The sequence below is a fragment of the Baudoinia panamericana genome (genome assembly GCF_000338955.1).
Source record: "Baudoinia panamericana UAMH 10762 unplaced genomic scaffold BAUCOscaffold_6, whole genome shotgun sequence".
NCBI lineage: Eukaryota > Fungi > Ascomycota > Dothideomycetes > Mycosphaerellales > Teratosphaeriaceae > Baudoinia > Baudoinia panamericana.
In genome coordinates, this window is record NW_006911262.1 from 945,015 (window position 1) to 958,164 (window position 13,150).

Sequence of the window (13,150 nt, forward strand, 5' to 3'; positions counted from 1 at the left end):
TGCAGGCCAGATGGAGCTAACCGTATCTGGACAGGATCCACTCTTTATCGACTATGTCTTGTCCTTTTCAACCCATCGTCGAAAGTCGTTACCGGACAGTTTTCCGTCAGGTGTCCCGTCCAGCCGCAACAATAGCCTACAGCGCCAGCATCGTATGAACTTGCCTGTGGGAATGGTAGGATCAAGCGGCCAGCGATTTGTCAATTTACTGGAGCCCGCAGGACGTGGCTTGCTTCCATCAAGATCTTATGCGCGTACTTCCGGGTTACTGACCATGTGACTTGGTGGACGACGCATACGGGTGGGCTTTGCAGCAGCTTCACAGCCTTTAGTCAGCGCCACCAACGACAGGTGTAGACCATATTTGCGAGAGATCCTGGACAGCTCTGTGAGCCTATTGCGCCATTCGCTTCCGGGCACCTTCGTCTCGGGTCCTCAATTCGCTACGCTCCCGCCAGTAGCGCAGTCACTGCAGCAGTGGCAAGGAAGTCGGACTCAGCAACTTGGACGCTGTGCTGCCCGCTACTCGGCCACACACTGACCAATGAGCCGGCGGTAAACCAGAACATATGTGACATCTGCCGCTTCCGTAGGATAGCTAGCTCCTCTTTCATGCAAGGCGAACGATTCTGCATATCAACACAACTACGCATCTTGGCAGTGCAGTTGTCTGCAACACCTAGACAGCACGTTATCCGACGCATCAGCTCCGGTAGGTCGTCCTTAGCGGTGGGGATAGCGACGGTATCAAGACATGGAGAAGTCTTGTACAGTGCCTGTTTGTTGCGTAGATTACGATAGCCGTCAGGTCTACTAAAGCCATCAATAACGAGAGAATCGAAGCGCTTGCATTTGACTCATGTTCAGTGTGCCATGACCGAGACATGGACCAGACACTACCTGCTGGAATTCTTACAAAGACGTTGGTCAGAAGTCCTGTGGTGCATTGGTTATTGCATGCCAGGCTCCGCGACGGCTATCTGAATGATGTGGTGTTTGTCGGCTCAGACTTCATTCATGTCAAGCATATCGGCCATGAAGGGCGGCTGCAGCACCTCGCCACGAAGGATGATTTCGACGCTCAGATTCGAAGCGCGAAGGTCCTCAACATCGAACAGAGTACACCAGAGGAGGAGTTGCTGGTCAAAGCCGAGAGAGGCAATACTTCAACCAAATCCACCAAGACACCGCCGGACTGCATATTACTGACCTTGTCCACCAACGACGTGCTCTTTCTCTATCTCGACTCCAGCGAAGATGGATCTTTCCAATTCATCCATCAAGCCTGCCCTTTACCGAGATTTGATCGAACCCTTTTCCAACCGGGTCAGCACCTTGCCGTCGATCCGCAATCGAGAGCACTGGCCGTGGCAGCACTTGAGCGGCAGGTCGTATTATATTCATTGAAACGCAAGGACAGAATACAGCATGAGCTGCAGACGAAGAATCCCGACTGGTGTCCCGTCGCTACCGAGAGGCAGCTGCAAGTGCAAGGTGTCATTCAGCATATGGAGTTTCTCATCCCTCCCGAGAGGGACGAGGATCATATCATACTCCTGCTTATCCTTACCGATCAGAGAAGAAATTTCGCTGTATACTATGACTGGTACTATACGTCCGACATTCATCATGCCCAGGCTCACACTCCGCACCCGCTGTCAACAGCGAACACCGTCATCAGCTTGCTTATACCACTCCAGAACGCTGCCTTCCTCCTCATCAGTGGCAGCAGCATCATTAGGTGCGAGGACATATTATCTGGCTCGCTGCATGAAACGTCCTGCGAAGACATGGACTTAGACGCAAGGTGCGCAGGACTGTCACCTATGGAACCGGTTTGGACGAGCTGGTGCCGCCCGCAGCGAAATCGTGCAGCGGCTCGGAACAAAGATCACATCTATCTGATCCGCGAAGACGGCTTGGTTTTCCTGCTCCACGCAGCCGTAAACAGTGGCCTTACAGCAGACCGCGCTGGCCACTTTGACTGTCATGTTGGCACGGCGTTTGCCTCTCTTGGTGGGCCAGACGATCCAGACATCCTTGCGGTTGCTGGTGAAATGAGCACGGGGCGCGTAGTGGCTATCGGGCACTTTCCAACAAGGAATGGCAGGGTCAACGAACTCAGTAGGCTTGATACGATGAGTTTGGAGCTCATCCAGACGATCCCGAACTGGGCTTCTGTAACAGACATGGTTGCCACCAGGTTACCGCAGTCGCATGGAAGGTCAGCTCGCTCGAGAGACGGACTGTTCGTTACCTCAGGACGCGAGCCGTACGGCAGTATCACCGAGCTGCGTTTCGGTCTGGAAGCTCGTCTATCAACCTTCTTTACCTTGGAGAACCTACATGTGGTGACCTCAATGTGGTCACTACCTCTAGCCTCCGATGGCTCGCTCCTAATCGTACTGGCAACCCCTACATCGACCCGTTTCTTGCAGATTCCTGAGGACGATGATCCTGCAGAGCTCGGTCCAGACGATGTCTCTGCGCTTGATGCGGACTACCGCACACTTGCAGCAGCTTCGACGGTCGACACACAGCTTGTACAAGTCACCGATAAAGGCATCGCTGTGACTGGCAGCTTGATCGCTAACTTCGAAGACACCATTCATAGGCGTTGCACAAGCGAGGAGACGATCGTCGCCGCAGTAATTGACACTAGCTTTTCCCGAATCTATACAGCTGAGGTAAAAAATGGAGAATGCATTCTCTGTGCCACTACGATTCCGCCCGTGGACGCCGAAGACAGCGATGTCAACACTTTGGACCCGCACAAGGTTGCAAGTTTACCATCACCACCTCTAGCACTTGCTGTGGATCGTGCTCAAGGGCAGCTATTCATGGTCGTTGCAACGGCTGAAGATGGCATTCTGTGCTTGACGGGTGATAGCGAGACTGCGCTGAGCGAAGCCTGCCGCATCTCCACAAACGAGGATACGGAAAATCGCACACCGTGCGATAACCTTGCCATTCTATGCACAACGGAGAGTGACCGCGTTCTGGTTGTCTGCGGGCTGCGTGACGGCAGGCTGCTGTGCTCAACCATCGAAGTTGACCAATACAAGGTTTTGCGCTGCGCAGATACGCATGTCTCCGGGTTCAGCCACAGCAGCGTCAGGCTGGCTTCTCTTCCAGGCAGGCCGCATCAGGCCTATGCTATGAGCAGTACAGATACTTGTCTCCTCAGCTGGACGGGTGGTAGCGCAAAGTCAATGATCATTGACAATATCTGGGTCGTTGACAAAGAACAGCCAGAGCTCGCGCAGGGTCAACTATCCGCATGTGCACAATGGCCACCACCCGACCATATCGACTCCGATGAAGGCGAGACCATGATGCTTGTTATGGGCGACGAGTTCATGATGGTGGAATTGGATCGGATGCCGTCAGCGGTAGCCCGACAGCTTCCCGTCAGTGGTACACCGACCCGTGTCATATACGCAGAGCAACACAGGAGTCTCGTCGTGGCGTCTATTAGGACTACAATCAGAACCATACCAACAGCGGCATCTCGCGCAGAGGAGAAGCGGCAGATCTGGCCTGCAATCGACTTCATTCCCTCCCGGGCGAACGAGCCGTCTTTCACATTCGACATGCAGCCTGGCGAGCGTGTCTTCAGCCTACTTGAGTGGTCTTTCACCGCGGACAACAAGACGTACTCGTTCGTTCTCATCGGCGGAAGCTACATTCGCAGATCTGGAGCACAAGGTGGAAGGGTGACCTTCCTCCAACCCAGACTGCGCAATTGGGAAGTCGTCACTGCCGAAATGGGCACGGTCATCAAACTTGATGACCCGGTGTACGCACTGTCGCTATTTGACGAGCTGACATTCGTGGTATGCTACGGCACACTGATCTGCTTGTATCGCTTTGATTCGGGAGCCAGCAAGTGGGAGCCGCTGTGTGTGCCATACAAGCTTGCAAGTCCGGGTGTGTACGTGTCGGTGGATGCAGCAATCATCGCTATCTCGACTATGAGCGACTCGCTTGTGAGATTGCGACTGAGTACGGACCGCACGGAAGCCCAAGGCCGACCGCGCCTGCGCGTTGTTGAGACTGCACCGCAAGGCCACAGCTCCCTAAGCCACCTGATACTGGACCTAGGCGACGAGAGTAAGCCACGCCTCAGTTTGCTGTCGACGAAATACGGTCAGCTTGTGGGAATGACAGCGCATCCGACGGTTGCGGATGGAGAAGCAACCCTTCCTACTGCCTCCAACATCATCTTCGAAGCTCGCTCACCTCGCTCATTTATGCGACTACGACAAGCCAACGTGCGCCCGAAGTGGAAGCCTTCGCCGCCCACTGGCGTCTTGCTCAATGACATCGTAGCGGCAGCGGTCGATGGCACTTTAATCGGAGTGGCCGTGCTTGACGAGCGACTCTGGCGACGCCTTTCGTGGTTGCAAAGACTATGCGAGTGGAACGGGCTTATCTCACCGCACTCGTACGAAAGCCCGCTGTACGACCTCTCCGAGTCCGGCTTCGCGCGAGATCAGAGGGCCTTGCCTATGGGCTTTAGCTCCAAGTTGTCAAGGAATGAGATTGTGGTACGGACTACTGTACCGACACCGGTCGACAAGCATATTGATGGCGACGTTCTCGCGCGGCTATTCAGTCATGGAGGCGCTAGGACCTTGCGTACGATTCTGCGGCAAACGGCGGAGCGCGAAGATAGAATCGGCGCGTGGATGCGTGAGCATCTGGATGAGGAACTCGATGCTGTCGACGATATGATGAGCATAGTGCAGCATTTGTTGGACGGCTGGTTGTGACGAAAATTACATTTCTGTAGACTGCTGGGATTGCAGTATGGATTGAGGTCGCTGATGCACATGGCGGGAATATAGGACGCATTGCTAACGACGGCCTGCATCATCGGGTGATGATGCCCAAGTGACAATGGGCGTTCGGGAGGCGAAAGACATTACAGGTGGGGTAGTACATAAGCATGTGATACCAGCTACCCTTCCTCCGACTACACTAGCCAGCTTCTTTGCCCGCACCAGGCGTGTCTTTCTCAGGCTCCGGGCTTTTAGCCCACGCAGTAGCGTCCAGTTGCGTGGTCATTCTATGCACATCATCTCTTGCCAACTCGCTGACAGTAGTGACGGCGGGTCTCTCCTTAACCTTGTCGCTGCCTGCAGCCCCTTCACCGCCAGGACGAGACCAGCCCGTCCGCCGTTTCTCCGCCGCCCACGCACCCCAGGAGTTCAGGTACGCACCCGCTCGTTGACTAGCAGCCGCCACGCTTGCCTGAGCCTGCTGTAAGTCCGCCCGTTGCACTCTGCTTAATGCTGGCGGCGACGACGGCTTGGCAGCGCCCTCTACGACGGCGGGAGGACCCGCGGCCTTCGCTTCCTCCGATCGCTTACGCTGAGCCTCCCTCATCACCTCGATATCCGCCCAGACCTTATTGAAAGCAGTAGTGACCTGAACTCGACCGTCGGCTAGGCGCTTATTGACGACCTCGCGAGTCTGATTAAAGCGCTCGTCAAGATGCAGTTCGGCAACCTGGGCGGCGAGCCGACGCTGCACATCTTCCATTGTCAGCCCGCCTGCACAAGGATGCCGCGGCTCGACGATGTCGAAGAGCTGACTGTCCGTCGATCGAAGCCAGAGCTTGTAGTTTCCCGTCTCTCGCCAGGCCTCGAGGAATGGTTGTGCGAAGTCGAGAGACGGGTCACCGTCGACGTCGGCCAGGAGCGCTTTGGGATCGCCGTCTTTGCGGGATGCTAGATACTGGTGATACTTCTCTGCGGAGAGGAGCGCCAGTAGGTACTCTTCGAACTGCAAGCGGATGAACTCTTCGCTTCCGGCGTAGCCATGCGTTTTGGGCCGCGATGGGTCCATCTCATCCCACGTTTCGGTCACTTGCTGCGTCAGGAAGTCCGCCCATCTGCGGTCAGCTACGGAGAGCGTGAGCGCGGAGCGTAGAGTTGGAGACAAGATGTAGATGATATTCTCGTCGAGGTCGACGAGCATGTCACAGTACCGATCCTTCTGCTGGATGAGCAGGCTGTTAGTACTTCCAACCACATAGCTTCTCGTATCTAGGTCAGTCAAGATGTCCAGTTGCTGCAGCGGCGTGTATGGGCCGAAGACACTGCCTTTGCCGAACAGCTGTAACGGCGCGCCCATGTACGTGAGCAACGACGATCGATCACTGGTTCGGACAGAGTCCGGCTTGCGTAGCGTCTCAGCGTATCGGTCCATCTGCGGGTCGGCGCAGTCTTGCAGGCTGCGCACGAGGTTCGGTATGAGAGAGATGAGCGAGAATTGCACCTGGCAGACTCGTTCACAGTGAGAGCCGAAGAAGAGCATCTTAAGTACGTCAGACAATGCTGTAACCGAAGGGTATTGCTGGATTCTGTACCTTTGGCTGTATCAAGAGGCACTTGAACAGTACCAACATTTGCCACTTGAAGTGGTGAACCATTTCTCTCAGGCTCAGGCCAAAGTACTGCTGCGCTTCATCTTCCACTGCATCACCGGGGTCTGCGCAGAGGTTGTCGCGGAATCGCTACAACACCAATCAGCCTGACAGCCTTCTGAAGGCGGGTCGACCATGTGTGACACTGACCCACCTGCAGTATCTCGACATCTCTAAAATCCTTCTGCGCGAACCAAGCCCGCGTGACCACACTCAGCTTCTCCCTCAACTTGCTAAACCTTTCCGGCTTGTCGGTGATGGCCACCACAGCTTTCTGCACGGCACTCCTCGTGACATCTTCACTCTTCCAAACGAGATCAGCCGCGGGAATCCTATGACAGCAACTGATGCCGAAGACACTGGTGGGCACGACATCCTGGCCAGTCTGTGCCTTGTACACGAGCGAGAAATAGCTGAACTCCTCATCAGATTGATGTGCTCCATCCGGCAGAGCCATATATGGAATCAGTTGCCAGTCATTCTCGGCCGCTGGGTCGACGTCATCTGGGACGCCGATCCAGTGTTCGATCTCTGGTCCGCGGGCGTGATGGAAGTCAACCACGCATACGAGAGGGTTGAAGGTACTTGGAGTTGCCATGGTTGGCGCACAGCAGCTCCTTCAGCCGGTTGATCTGGATGCCATTGTCTCCGTATCCATCACACAGTCGCTTCGCATTCACCCCGTCCGAGTTTGTGTATGGTCAATGGTGACACAAGTCCAGCGCATACATTGCCTTCGTGCAACCTTCGTCGAGCACTGCTGACTAACGCGGGTAAATGGCTAACGCACGGGGCACAATCATTGAGAACCGCCGCAGGCCGAGGGCAAGGCAAAGCTTCCAGCCCGCCGATGCAGCTTTGAGCCTCCCCTAGCCAACTCCAGCGAAAAGTTACCCGGAAGCTGAAGCTCGAATCGCGTTGGCGCTTTTCCTTCACATCCTCCTCTACCTCTTCCTCTTGCCCTTCTGCCTCGGTCCGGCTGTCACTGTGTGGGAGGAAGTCAAGATGGCGGACTCTTTGATCGACCAACTGAAGGCTACGGTGCAGAAGTTGGAGGATAGGGTGTTGGATCTTGAGTCGCGGTTACGCGGGCATGGTGGGAACAGCAGTTCCACGCCTGCGCCGTCTGGCTCGACGGATGGCATGCGGATGATTTTGATTGGGCCGCCGGGTGCTGGTGTGTCTTCCACTTCCATCAGAGTGCTTCACGCACGAATGAAGCATGCAGATTAGTGTTGCGCGTAGACTCGGTCTAACAGTAGTATAGGCAAGGGCACGCAAGCGCCCAAAATCAAGGAGCGATATGGCTGCTGTCACTTGGCGACCGGCGACATGCTGCGCGCCCAAGTCGCGGCTAAAACCGAGTTGGGCCGGCAAGCAAAGAAGATCATGGACGAGGGCAAGCTGGTTTCGGACGAGATCATGGTGAACATGATCCAGAACGAGCTGGACAACAACAAGGAGTGCAAGAGCGGGTGTGTCACCAATCCGTATTGTCGAGGACGGAATCGGTTGAATTGCATGCTTACGCTTGAACAGCTTCATCCTGGACGGTTTCCCGCGCACCGTCCCGCAAGCTGAGAAGCTCGACGGCATGCTTTCGATCCAACACAAGCCGCTCAAGTACGCCATTGAGCTGCAAATCCCCGACGAACTCCTCGTGGCCCGCATCACTGGACGTCTGATCCACCCGGCCTCCGGACGTTCATACCACAAGATCTTCAACCCGCCCAAGAAGGACATGACCGACGATGTGACCGGCGAGCCGCTCATTCAAAGAAGCGACGACAATGAGGCGACGCTGAAGAAACGGTTGGGAACGTACCACGACCAGACTGGTCCGGTGACTGACTACTACCGCAAGACGGGCATCTGGAGTAAGGTCGATGCGAGTCAGGAGCCTGGGCAGGTGTGGAAGAGTCTTCTCGGGATCATGGAACCAGGCTCGGCGAGTGGGAGCTTGATGAGCAAGCTTGGGCTCAAGGGTTAAGATGTAGACTGTTCGAGCCATTGCTTGTGAGGGCAGCGACGCGAGAGTTGCTTCAAAGGCGGCTTGAGTGAGGCGTCTCTAGCGTTTGCACTGAAAAGACTCTTGGAGAAAATATGTTGGGTCAGGGCAAGGTGTGTATAGAACAGGCTGACCGCAGTGTAACATATCAGCATCGTAATACGACCGCATGGTCACAATCCCCGATTATCAAAGTTAAGATGGCGGGCTGCGCTTTCCAGCTTTCATATCGAGCCTTCCCACGCTAATCTTACCGCTCAAGCTTCCTCTAGCGTCGCTGCCTACTTCAGCGAGCAAGAGCCATGCACCCGAGACAACAGCTCTCCGCTTTATGGCTGCTCATATCAGCCATATTGCTTTGCACAAGCTCTTCGGCCATCCACATGATCAGTCCATGCGTTCTGCGGGCACGAGACGCAACAAGTACGGCACCGACATTAACCGCTACCTTGGCGTGGAGTTTCCCGAGGACAGGATTTACGTGCCTTCCTTGGTGAGCTGATCAACCACTCACTGTACGTCGTTGACTGATGCCAACCTCATTCAGTACGGCAGACCAGCCGTCTCTCGCAACGCCAGCTCCGCCTTCTCCTTTCGCACTTCAATGGTCAGTCAGTCATAGCAACAGCTAGCCGGCAAGTCAGCACGACCAACTGACACTCCGCCAGGCAAGGATGTTCTCCACCGCCAGCACCGCCAACGACATGGCCACCCGCCACCCCTCCGACTCCCACCTCCGCCGCCGCAAGAACAAGTCCTCGTCAGCCTCCGCAACAACCTTACCCTCCACCCCACTCCAAGACCGCACAAACCACCATATCAATAAAGGCAGCAATCCCGCAACCCCCACCGGCCACACAACCAGCACCTTCCTTCCCGAACTCCACAGCACCCCACCCATGCCCACCTTCCAAAAACCCTCGACCCCCTGCCGACCCCACCCACACCCACATCCACCAACCGACTCCACTACCACCCCACCACTCCAACACCAAGTCACCATACATCCAACCCCCATCTCCGACCCAGGCCGTCCCCTCTACTCCCACCCCGGCACCAAAGTCAGCCCCGCCCTCGTCGCCGGCGTGGAAGAAACCCCACCCTTACCCGCCGGCTGGACGCAACAACACGACCGCGCCATCTGCATCCTCGACGTGCGGAATTACTCGCTGAGTAACATCGTTTCGAAAATCCGCAGGGCTTTTCCGCAGTTGAGGGGGGTGCTGACGACGGGGATGGTGGATAAGCGGCTGAGGCAGTTGGATCAAGTGGTGGAGATTGATTACTGGAAGGTTGGGTTGATGGGGGCGGCGGACGGGAGTGGGGGTGGGAGTGGGAGTGGGAGGCCGGGGATTGGTGGCAGGGGGAGGAGTGAGAGTCGGGTTACGCTTGGGGAGAACGTGGGGGTGGTCAGCAAAGCTGCAGAGCCAGCGGGATCGAAGGTAATGCCATCACTTGTTTGCGTAATCGTATTCAGACTCCACTCGCTAACATGGAGAACGTGTGTACGCAGAGTATGCCAAGCAATAATATCGGCGCGACGCTGGTCAAGTCGCAGTCGCTGGTGGATATGATCTCCTCTGAGACTCCAGCTACACCGCGTCTGACTCCGACCGAGCCGGGCGAACAGCTGAAAGCCATGACTTACCGCCCTCCTCCTTCTGCTCCTCCCGTACAGTCTGGCCGTCTCGTCCGAGCTGCGTAATAATGGGGCAGGAGGATGGATGCTCGTAACCGAACTTACAGCACAGTGCATGTATCCGCACGCCATGCTGACACTTCGATTGCACATGCCGCATGTTCCGAGCAAAAATTATCATCTGGTGTTTGCATTCGCTCACGTGAATGAGGTTAACGCAACGTCTTGGTGCGGGAAGAAGAGATCTTTGATAGCTTACGTGCAGCAAATATATCTAAAAGAAAAAAGGTAGCAGGGGTGATGGGTGTGACTATGCTTCGCCTTCTTAGCTGGCGTGCTTTCGGAGCTTTCTGCTATATACGATAGCCGCTATATACGCTCGCTCACAACATGTGTCGTCTGTTCATCATCAACCACCCATCTACACCCCCCATCCCACCAAACTCCACGCTCAAGCCAAACGGGCAGCTCATGCACAACGCACTATTCATCCTCCACCCTCTCTCTACACCCCGCCTCCTTACATCATATCACCCTCAATACCCAAACCCCAAGCTAACACTATTCTTCCACCCCGGATCCAACGTCTCCTCCAACGCCAACGCCACCGCCGTCCGGCTCGGCACATACACCTGCAAGAAATTCCTCCGCCCATTCCACGCGAAGTCCGTGGTGAAGACGCGCTGCTCATCCTGTATCCGCCCCAAGCCGCCGAACCGGGGCGAATCGGTGTTGAGGACGACGCGGTACGTCCCCGCCACGTCGACGCCGACGCGGTAATCGGTAAAGGACTCGGTGGGATGGAAGTTGAAGACGAACAAGACGCCCGCGCGCTCGAAGACGACGACTTTATCGCTCTCGTTCTTGAGGCTCACGTACGCCTGCGGGGCGTGCAGCCAGCCGTATTTCTCCTCCGTCCACTGCATGGCCTTGTCGAATTCGTTCAGGAAGCGATACCGCAACATCTGGTCGTCGACGAGATTGAACTGCCGACGGGCGTAGTGGAAACTGTTCCCGTTGCCCTCGCGCGGGAAGTCGAGCCATTCCGGGTGGCCGAACTCGTTGCCTTCGAAGTTGAGGTAGGCTTCGCCGCCCAACGAGTGCGTGATGAGGCGGATGAGTTTGTGCAGGGCCATGCCGCGGGCGATGACCGGGGTGAAGTCGGAGAGGGTGGACATGTGGGTGTACATTTGCGCGTCGCAAAGCCAGAAGAGGAGGGTTTTGTCGCCGACGAGACTAGAATTTGGAATAGAGGGTTAGCATGAGTATCTTGAGGGGGATGGAAGGGGGGGAAAGGGGAGGAACGCACGCCTGATCATGACTCTCCGCATACGCAATCGTCTTCTCCCCATGCCGGCGATTCGTCAGCGTGAAGCACAGATTCCCCATGTCCCACTCGATATCCTGCTTCTCCTTCAGCCACTTGATGTACAAATCCGGCACGGCCATGGCCAAGCGGTAGTCGAATCCTATCCCGCCCAAGCTCAACTTGATGCACAGCGCCGGCATCCCGGACACGTCCTCGGCGATGGTGATGCAGTCGGGGTAGAGGGCGTGCAGCATTTCGTTGGCGAGCATGAGGTAGACGACCCCGTCCTCGTCGACGCTCGGGCCGAAGTACTCGTGGTAGCCGCCGCTGAAGCCGGTGCCGATGCCGTGGTGGAGGTAGAGCATGCTGGTCACGCCGTCGAAGCGGAAGCCGTCGAATTGGTACTCTTCCATCCAGAAGCGGAGGTTGGAGAGCAAGAAGCGCAGGACCTCGTGGTGGCCGTAGTTGAAGAGTCGCGAGTCCCAGAGTTCGTGCCGGCCCCTCGCACCCTCGTGGAAGTAGAGGTGGTCGCTGTTGTCGAACATGTTCAGGCCGTCCAGTACGTTTTTCGAGGCGTGCGAGTGCACCACGTCCAGCAGCACCGTAATGCCCATGCCGTGGGCGGTGTCGATGAGTTCCTTGAGGTCGTCGGGGAAGCCGTAGCGGGAGGAGGCGGCGAAGAAGGAGTTGATTTGGTAGCCGAAGGAGGCGTAGTACGCGTGCTCCATGATGGCCATGAGTTGGATGGTGTTGTAGCCCAAGTCGCGGATGCGCGGGAGCGTGTTGTGCGTGAACTCTTTGTAGGTGGCCACTTTCGGTTCGGGGGAGGAGATGCCGACGTGTGCTTCGTAGATGCGCGCAGACAATGGTTTGGGTGGGCGCGGGTGCTTGAATTGGTAGGCGTGCGGAGGGTTCCAAAAGCGAGCATCGTAGACGGGGGAGACGGAGAGGTCTTGGGTGACGCGCTTGATCCAGGCGGGTATCCGCTCCTGCCGTGCGTGGTCGTTGGGGACGACTAAACTGATCTTGAGCTTGCTGTCGTGTTCGATGGCAGGCTTGCCGTTGACGGGTGGGAAGCGAATCTCCCATACGCCGTACGGGTCACGCTTCATCTCGTGGGAGTCACGGTTCCAGCCGTTGAAGTCGCCGATGAGGTATGCGCGGAGAGCGTTGGGCGCCCACTCGCGGTAGGTGATGGTGCCATCCGGGCTGACGGTGAAGCCGAAGCGCTCGTACCCCCGCGAGAACTTCTCCAGGCCGCCCTCGGTGTCGTTGATGGTCTTGATCCATTGCTGCGCTTTGCTGAAGCGGCTGCGGAGGGCGGGCTTGTATGGGTCGAGGTAGGGATCGAGGGCGACGATGCCTAGCAATCAATACGTTAGCTGAGTAATATGGTCAGTGTTGATGAGATATACACACCCGTGCCATCACTGGGAATGTCCTTGCTGGGCGGGGCTGCGGTAACAGAGTCGGGTGCCGCTTCGTTCAGAGGGTCCATGGTGCTGGCTGTCCAGATACAGAAGAGACAGAAAGTGGCTGGCCAATGCAGGCAGAGTTTATGAGAGGAGAGAAAGGGAGGATATAGCCCTACTGCAGGTACCTATACAAAATCCCCAGAGCCTCAATCAAGCACTACACATTCTCGGGTGGGGCTCAATATGTTGTTGGTGGAGGGGTCGCTCTGCCTTTGCTTCCTTCCGTCTCTCAACTTTGCCCTCAACGAAGCTCCATCCGAATTTCTGGGGAAGACAATCCAACGGC

General features: G+C 56.3%; 5 protein-coding genes across 5 annotated transcripts; 3 read left to right on the forward strand and 2 right to left on the reverse strand.

The window, feature by feature from the left end:
- Positions 1–884: 884 nt before the first annotated feature.
- BAUCODRAFT_148179 (uncharacterized protein) lies at positions 885–4,775 on the forward strand (the record flags this gene model as incomplete). The annotated part of the gene is made up of 1 exon (XM_007678402.1): positions 885–4,775. The coding sequence occupies one exon, from the start codon at positions 885–887 to the stop codon at positions 4,773–4,775; it is 3,891 nt and encodes a 1,296-aa protein (XP_007676592.1).
- Positions 4,776–4,983: 208 nt separating this feature from the next.
- Positions 4,984–7,031, reverse strand: BAUCODRAFT_69456 (uncharacterized protein; the record flags this gene model as incomplete). The annotated part of the gene is made up of 4 exons (XM_007678060.1): positions 4,984–5,256; positions 5,287–6,324; positions 6,377–6,523; positions 6,588–7,031. 4 exons carry the CDS (start codon positions 7,029–7,031, stop codon positions 4,984–4,986), a joined length of 1,902 nt encoding a protein of 633 aa, XP_007676250.1.
- A 475-nt stretch (positions 7,032–7,506) lies between these two features.
- BAUCODRAFT_33965 (uncharacterized protein) lies at positions 7,507–8,552 on the forward strand. Its single transcript, XM_007677930.1, has 3 exons — positions 7,507–7,610; positions 7,701–7,908; positions 7,973–8,552. The coding sequence occupies exons 1-3, from the start codon at positions 7,577–7,579 to the stop codon at positions 8,421–8,423; spliced, it is 693 nt and encodes a 230-aa protein (XP_007676120.1). The 5' UTR covers positions 7,507–7,576; the 3' UTR covers positions 8,424–8,552.
- A 372-nt stretch (positions 8,553–8,924) lies between these two features.
- Positions 8,925–10,373, forward strand: BAUCODRAFT_482665 (uncharacterized protein). Its single transcript, XM_007678403.1, has 3 exons — positions 8,925–9,048; positions 9,110–9,883; positions 9,955–10,373. Exons 1-3 carry the CDS (start codon positions 9,046–9,048, stop codon positions 10,144–10,146), a joined length of 969 nt encoding a protein of 322 aa, XP_007676593.1. The 5' UTR covers positions 8,925–9,045; the 3' UTR covers positions 10,147–10,373.
- Positions 10,317–13,115, reverse strand: BAUCODRAFT_139396 (glycoside hydrolase family 13 protein). The gene is made up of 3 exons (XM_007678404.1): positions 12,809–13,115; positions 11,390–12,752; positions 10,317–11,316 (listed from the first exon to the last, which is right to left on the reverse strand). The coding sequence occupies exons 1-3, from the start codon at positions 12,885–12,887 to the stop codon at positions 10,617–10,619; spliced, it is 2,142 nt and encodes a 713-aa protein (XP_007676594.1). The 5' UTR covers positions 12,888–13,115; the 3' UTR covers positions 10,317–10,616.
- Between the last annotated feature and the right edge of the window lie 35 nt (positions 13,116–13,150).

What these genes read in the sequence shown, in the direction of transcription:
- BAUCODRAFT_33965 (XM_007677930.1), top strand. Translation starts at nt 7,577, where the DNA reads ATGCGGATGATTTTGATTGGGCCGCCGGGTGCTG. An exon ending in GATTGGGCCGCCGGGTGCTG is followed by an intron (nt 7,611 to 7,700) that starts GTGTGTCTTCCA and finishes ACAGTAGTATAG; the next exon opens with GCAAGGGCACGCAAGCGCCC. An exon ending in AACAAGGAGTGCAAGAGCGG is followed by an intron (nt 7,909 to 7,972) that starts GTGTGTCACCAA and finishes ACGCTTGAACAG; the next exon opens with CTTCATCCTGGACGGTTTCC.
- BAUCODRAFT_482665 (XM_007678403.1), top strand. An exon ending in CAGAGCCAGCGGGATCGAAG is followed by an intron (nt 9,884 to 9,954) that starts GTAATGCCATCA and finishes GTGTGTACGCAG; the next exon opens with AGTATGCCAAGCAATAATAT.
- BAUCODRAFT_139396 (XM_007678404.1), bottom strand. Translation starts at nt 12,887, where the DNA reads ATGGACCCTCTGAACGAAGCGGCACCCGACTCTGTTACCGCAGCCCCG. An exon ending in CATTCCCAGTGATGGCACGG is followed by an intron (nt 12,753 to 12,808) that starts GTGTGTATATCT and finishes ATTGATTGCTAG; the next exon opens with GCATCGTCGCCCTCGATCCC. An exon ending in GCGGAGAGTCATGATCAGGC is followed by an intron (nt 11,317 to 11,389) that starts GTGCGTTCCTCC and finishes TCCAAATTCTAG; the next exon opens with TCTCGTCGGCGACAAAACCC.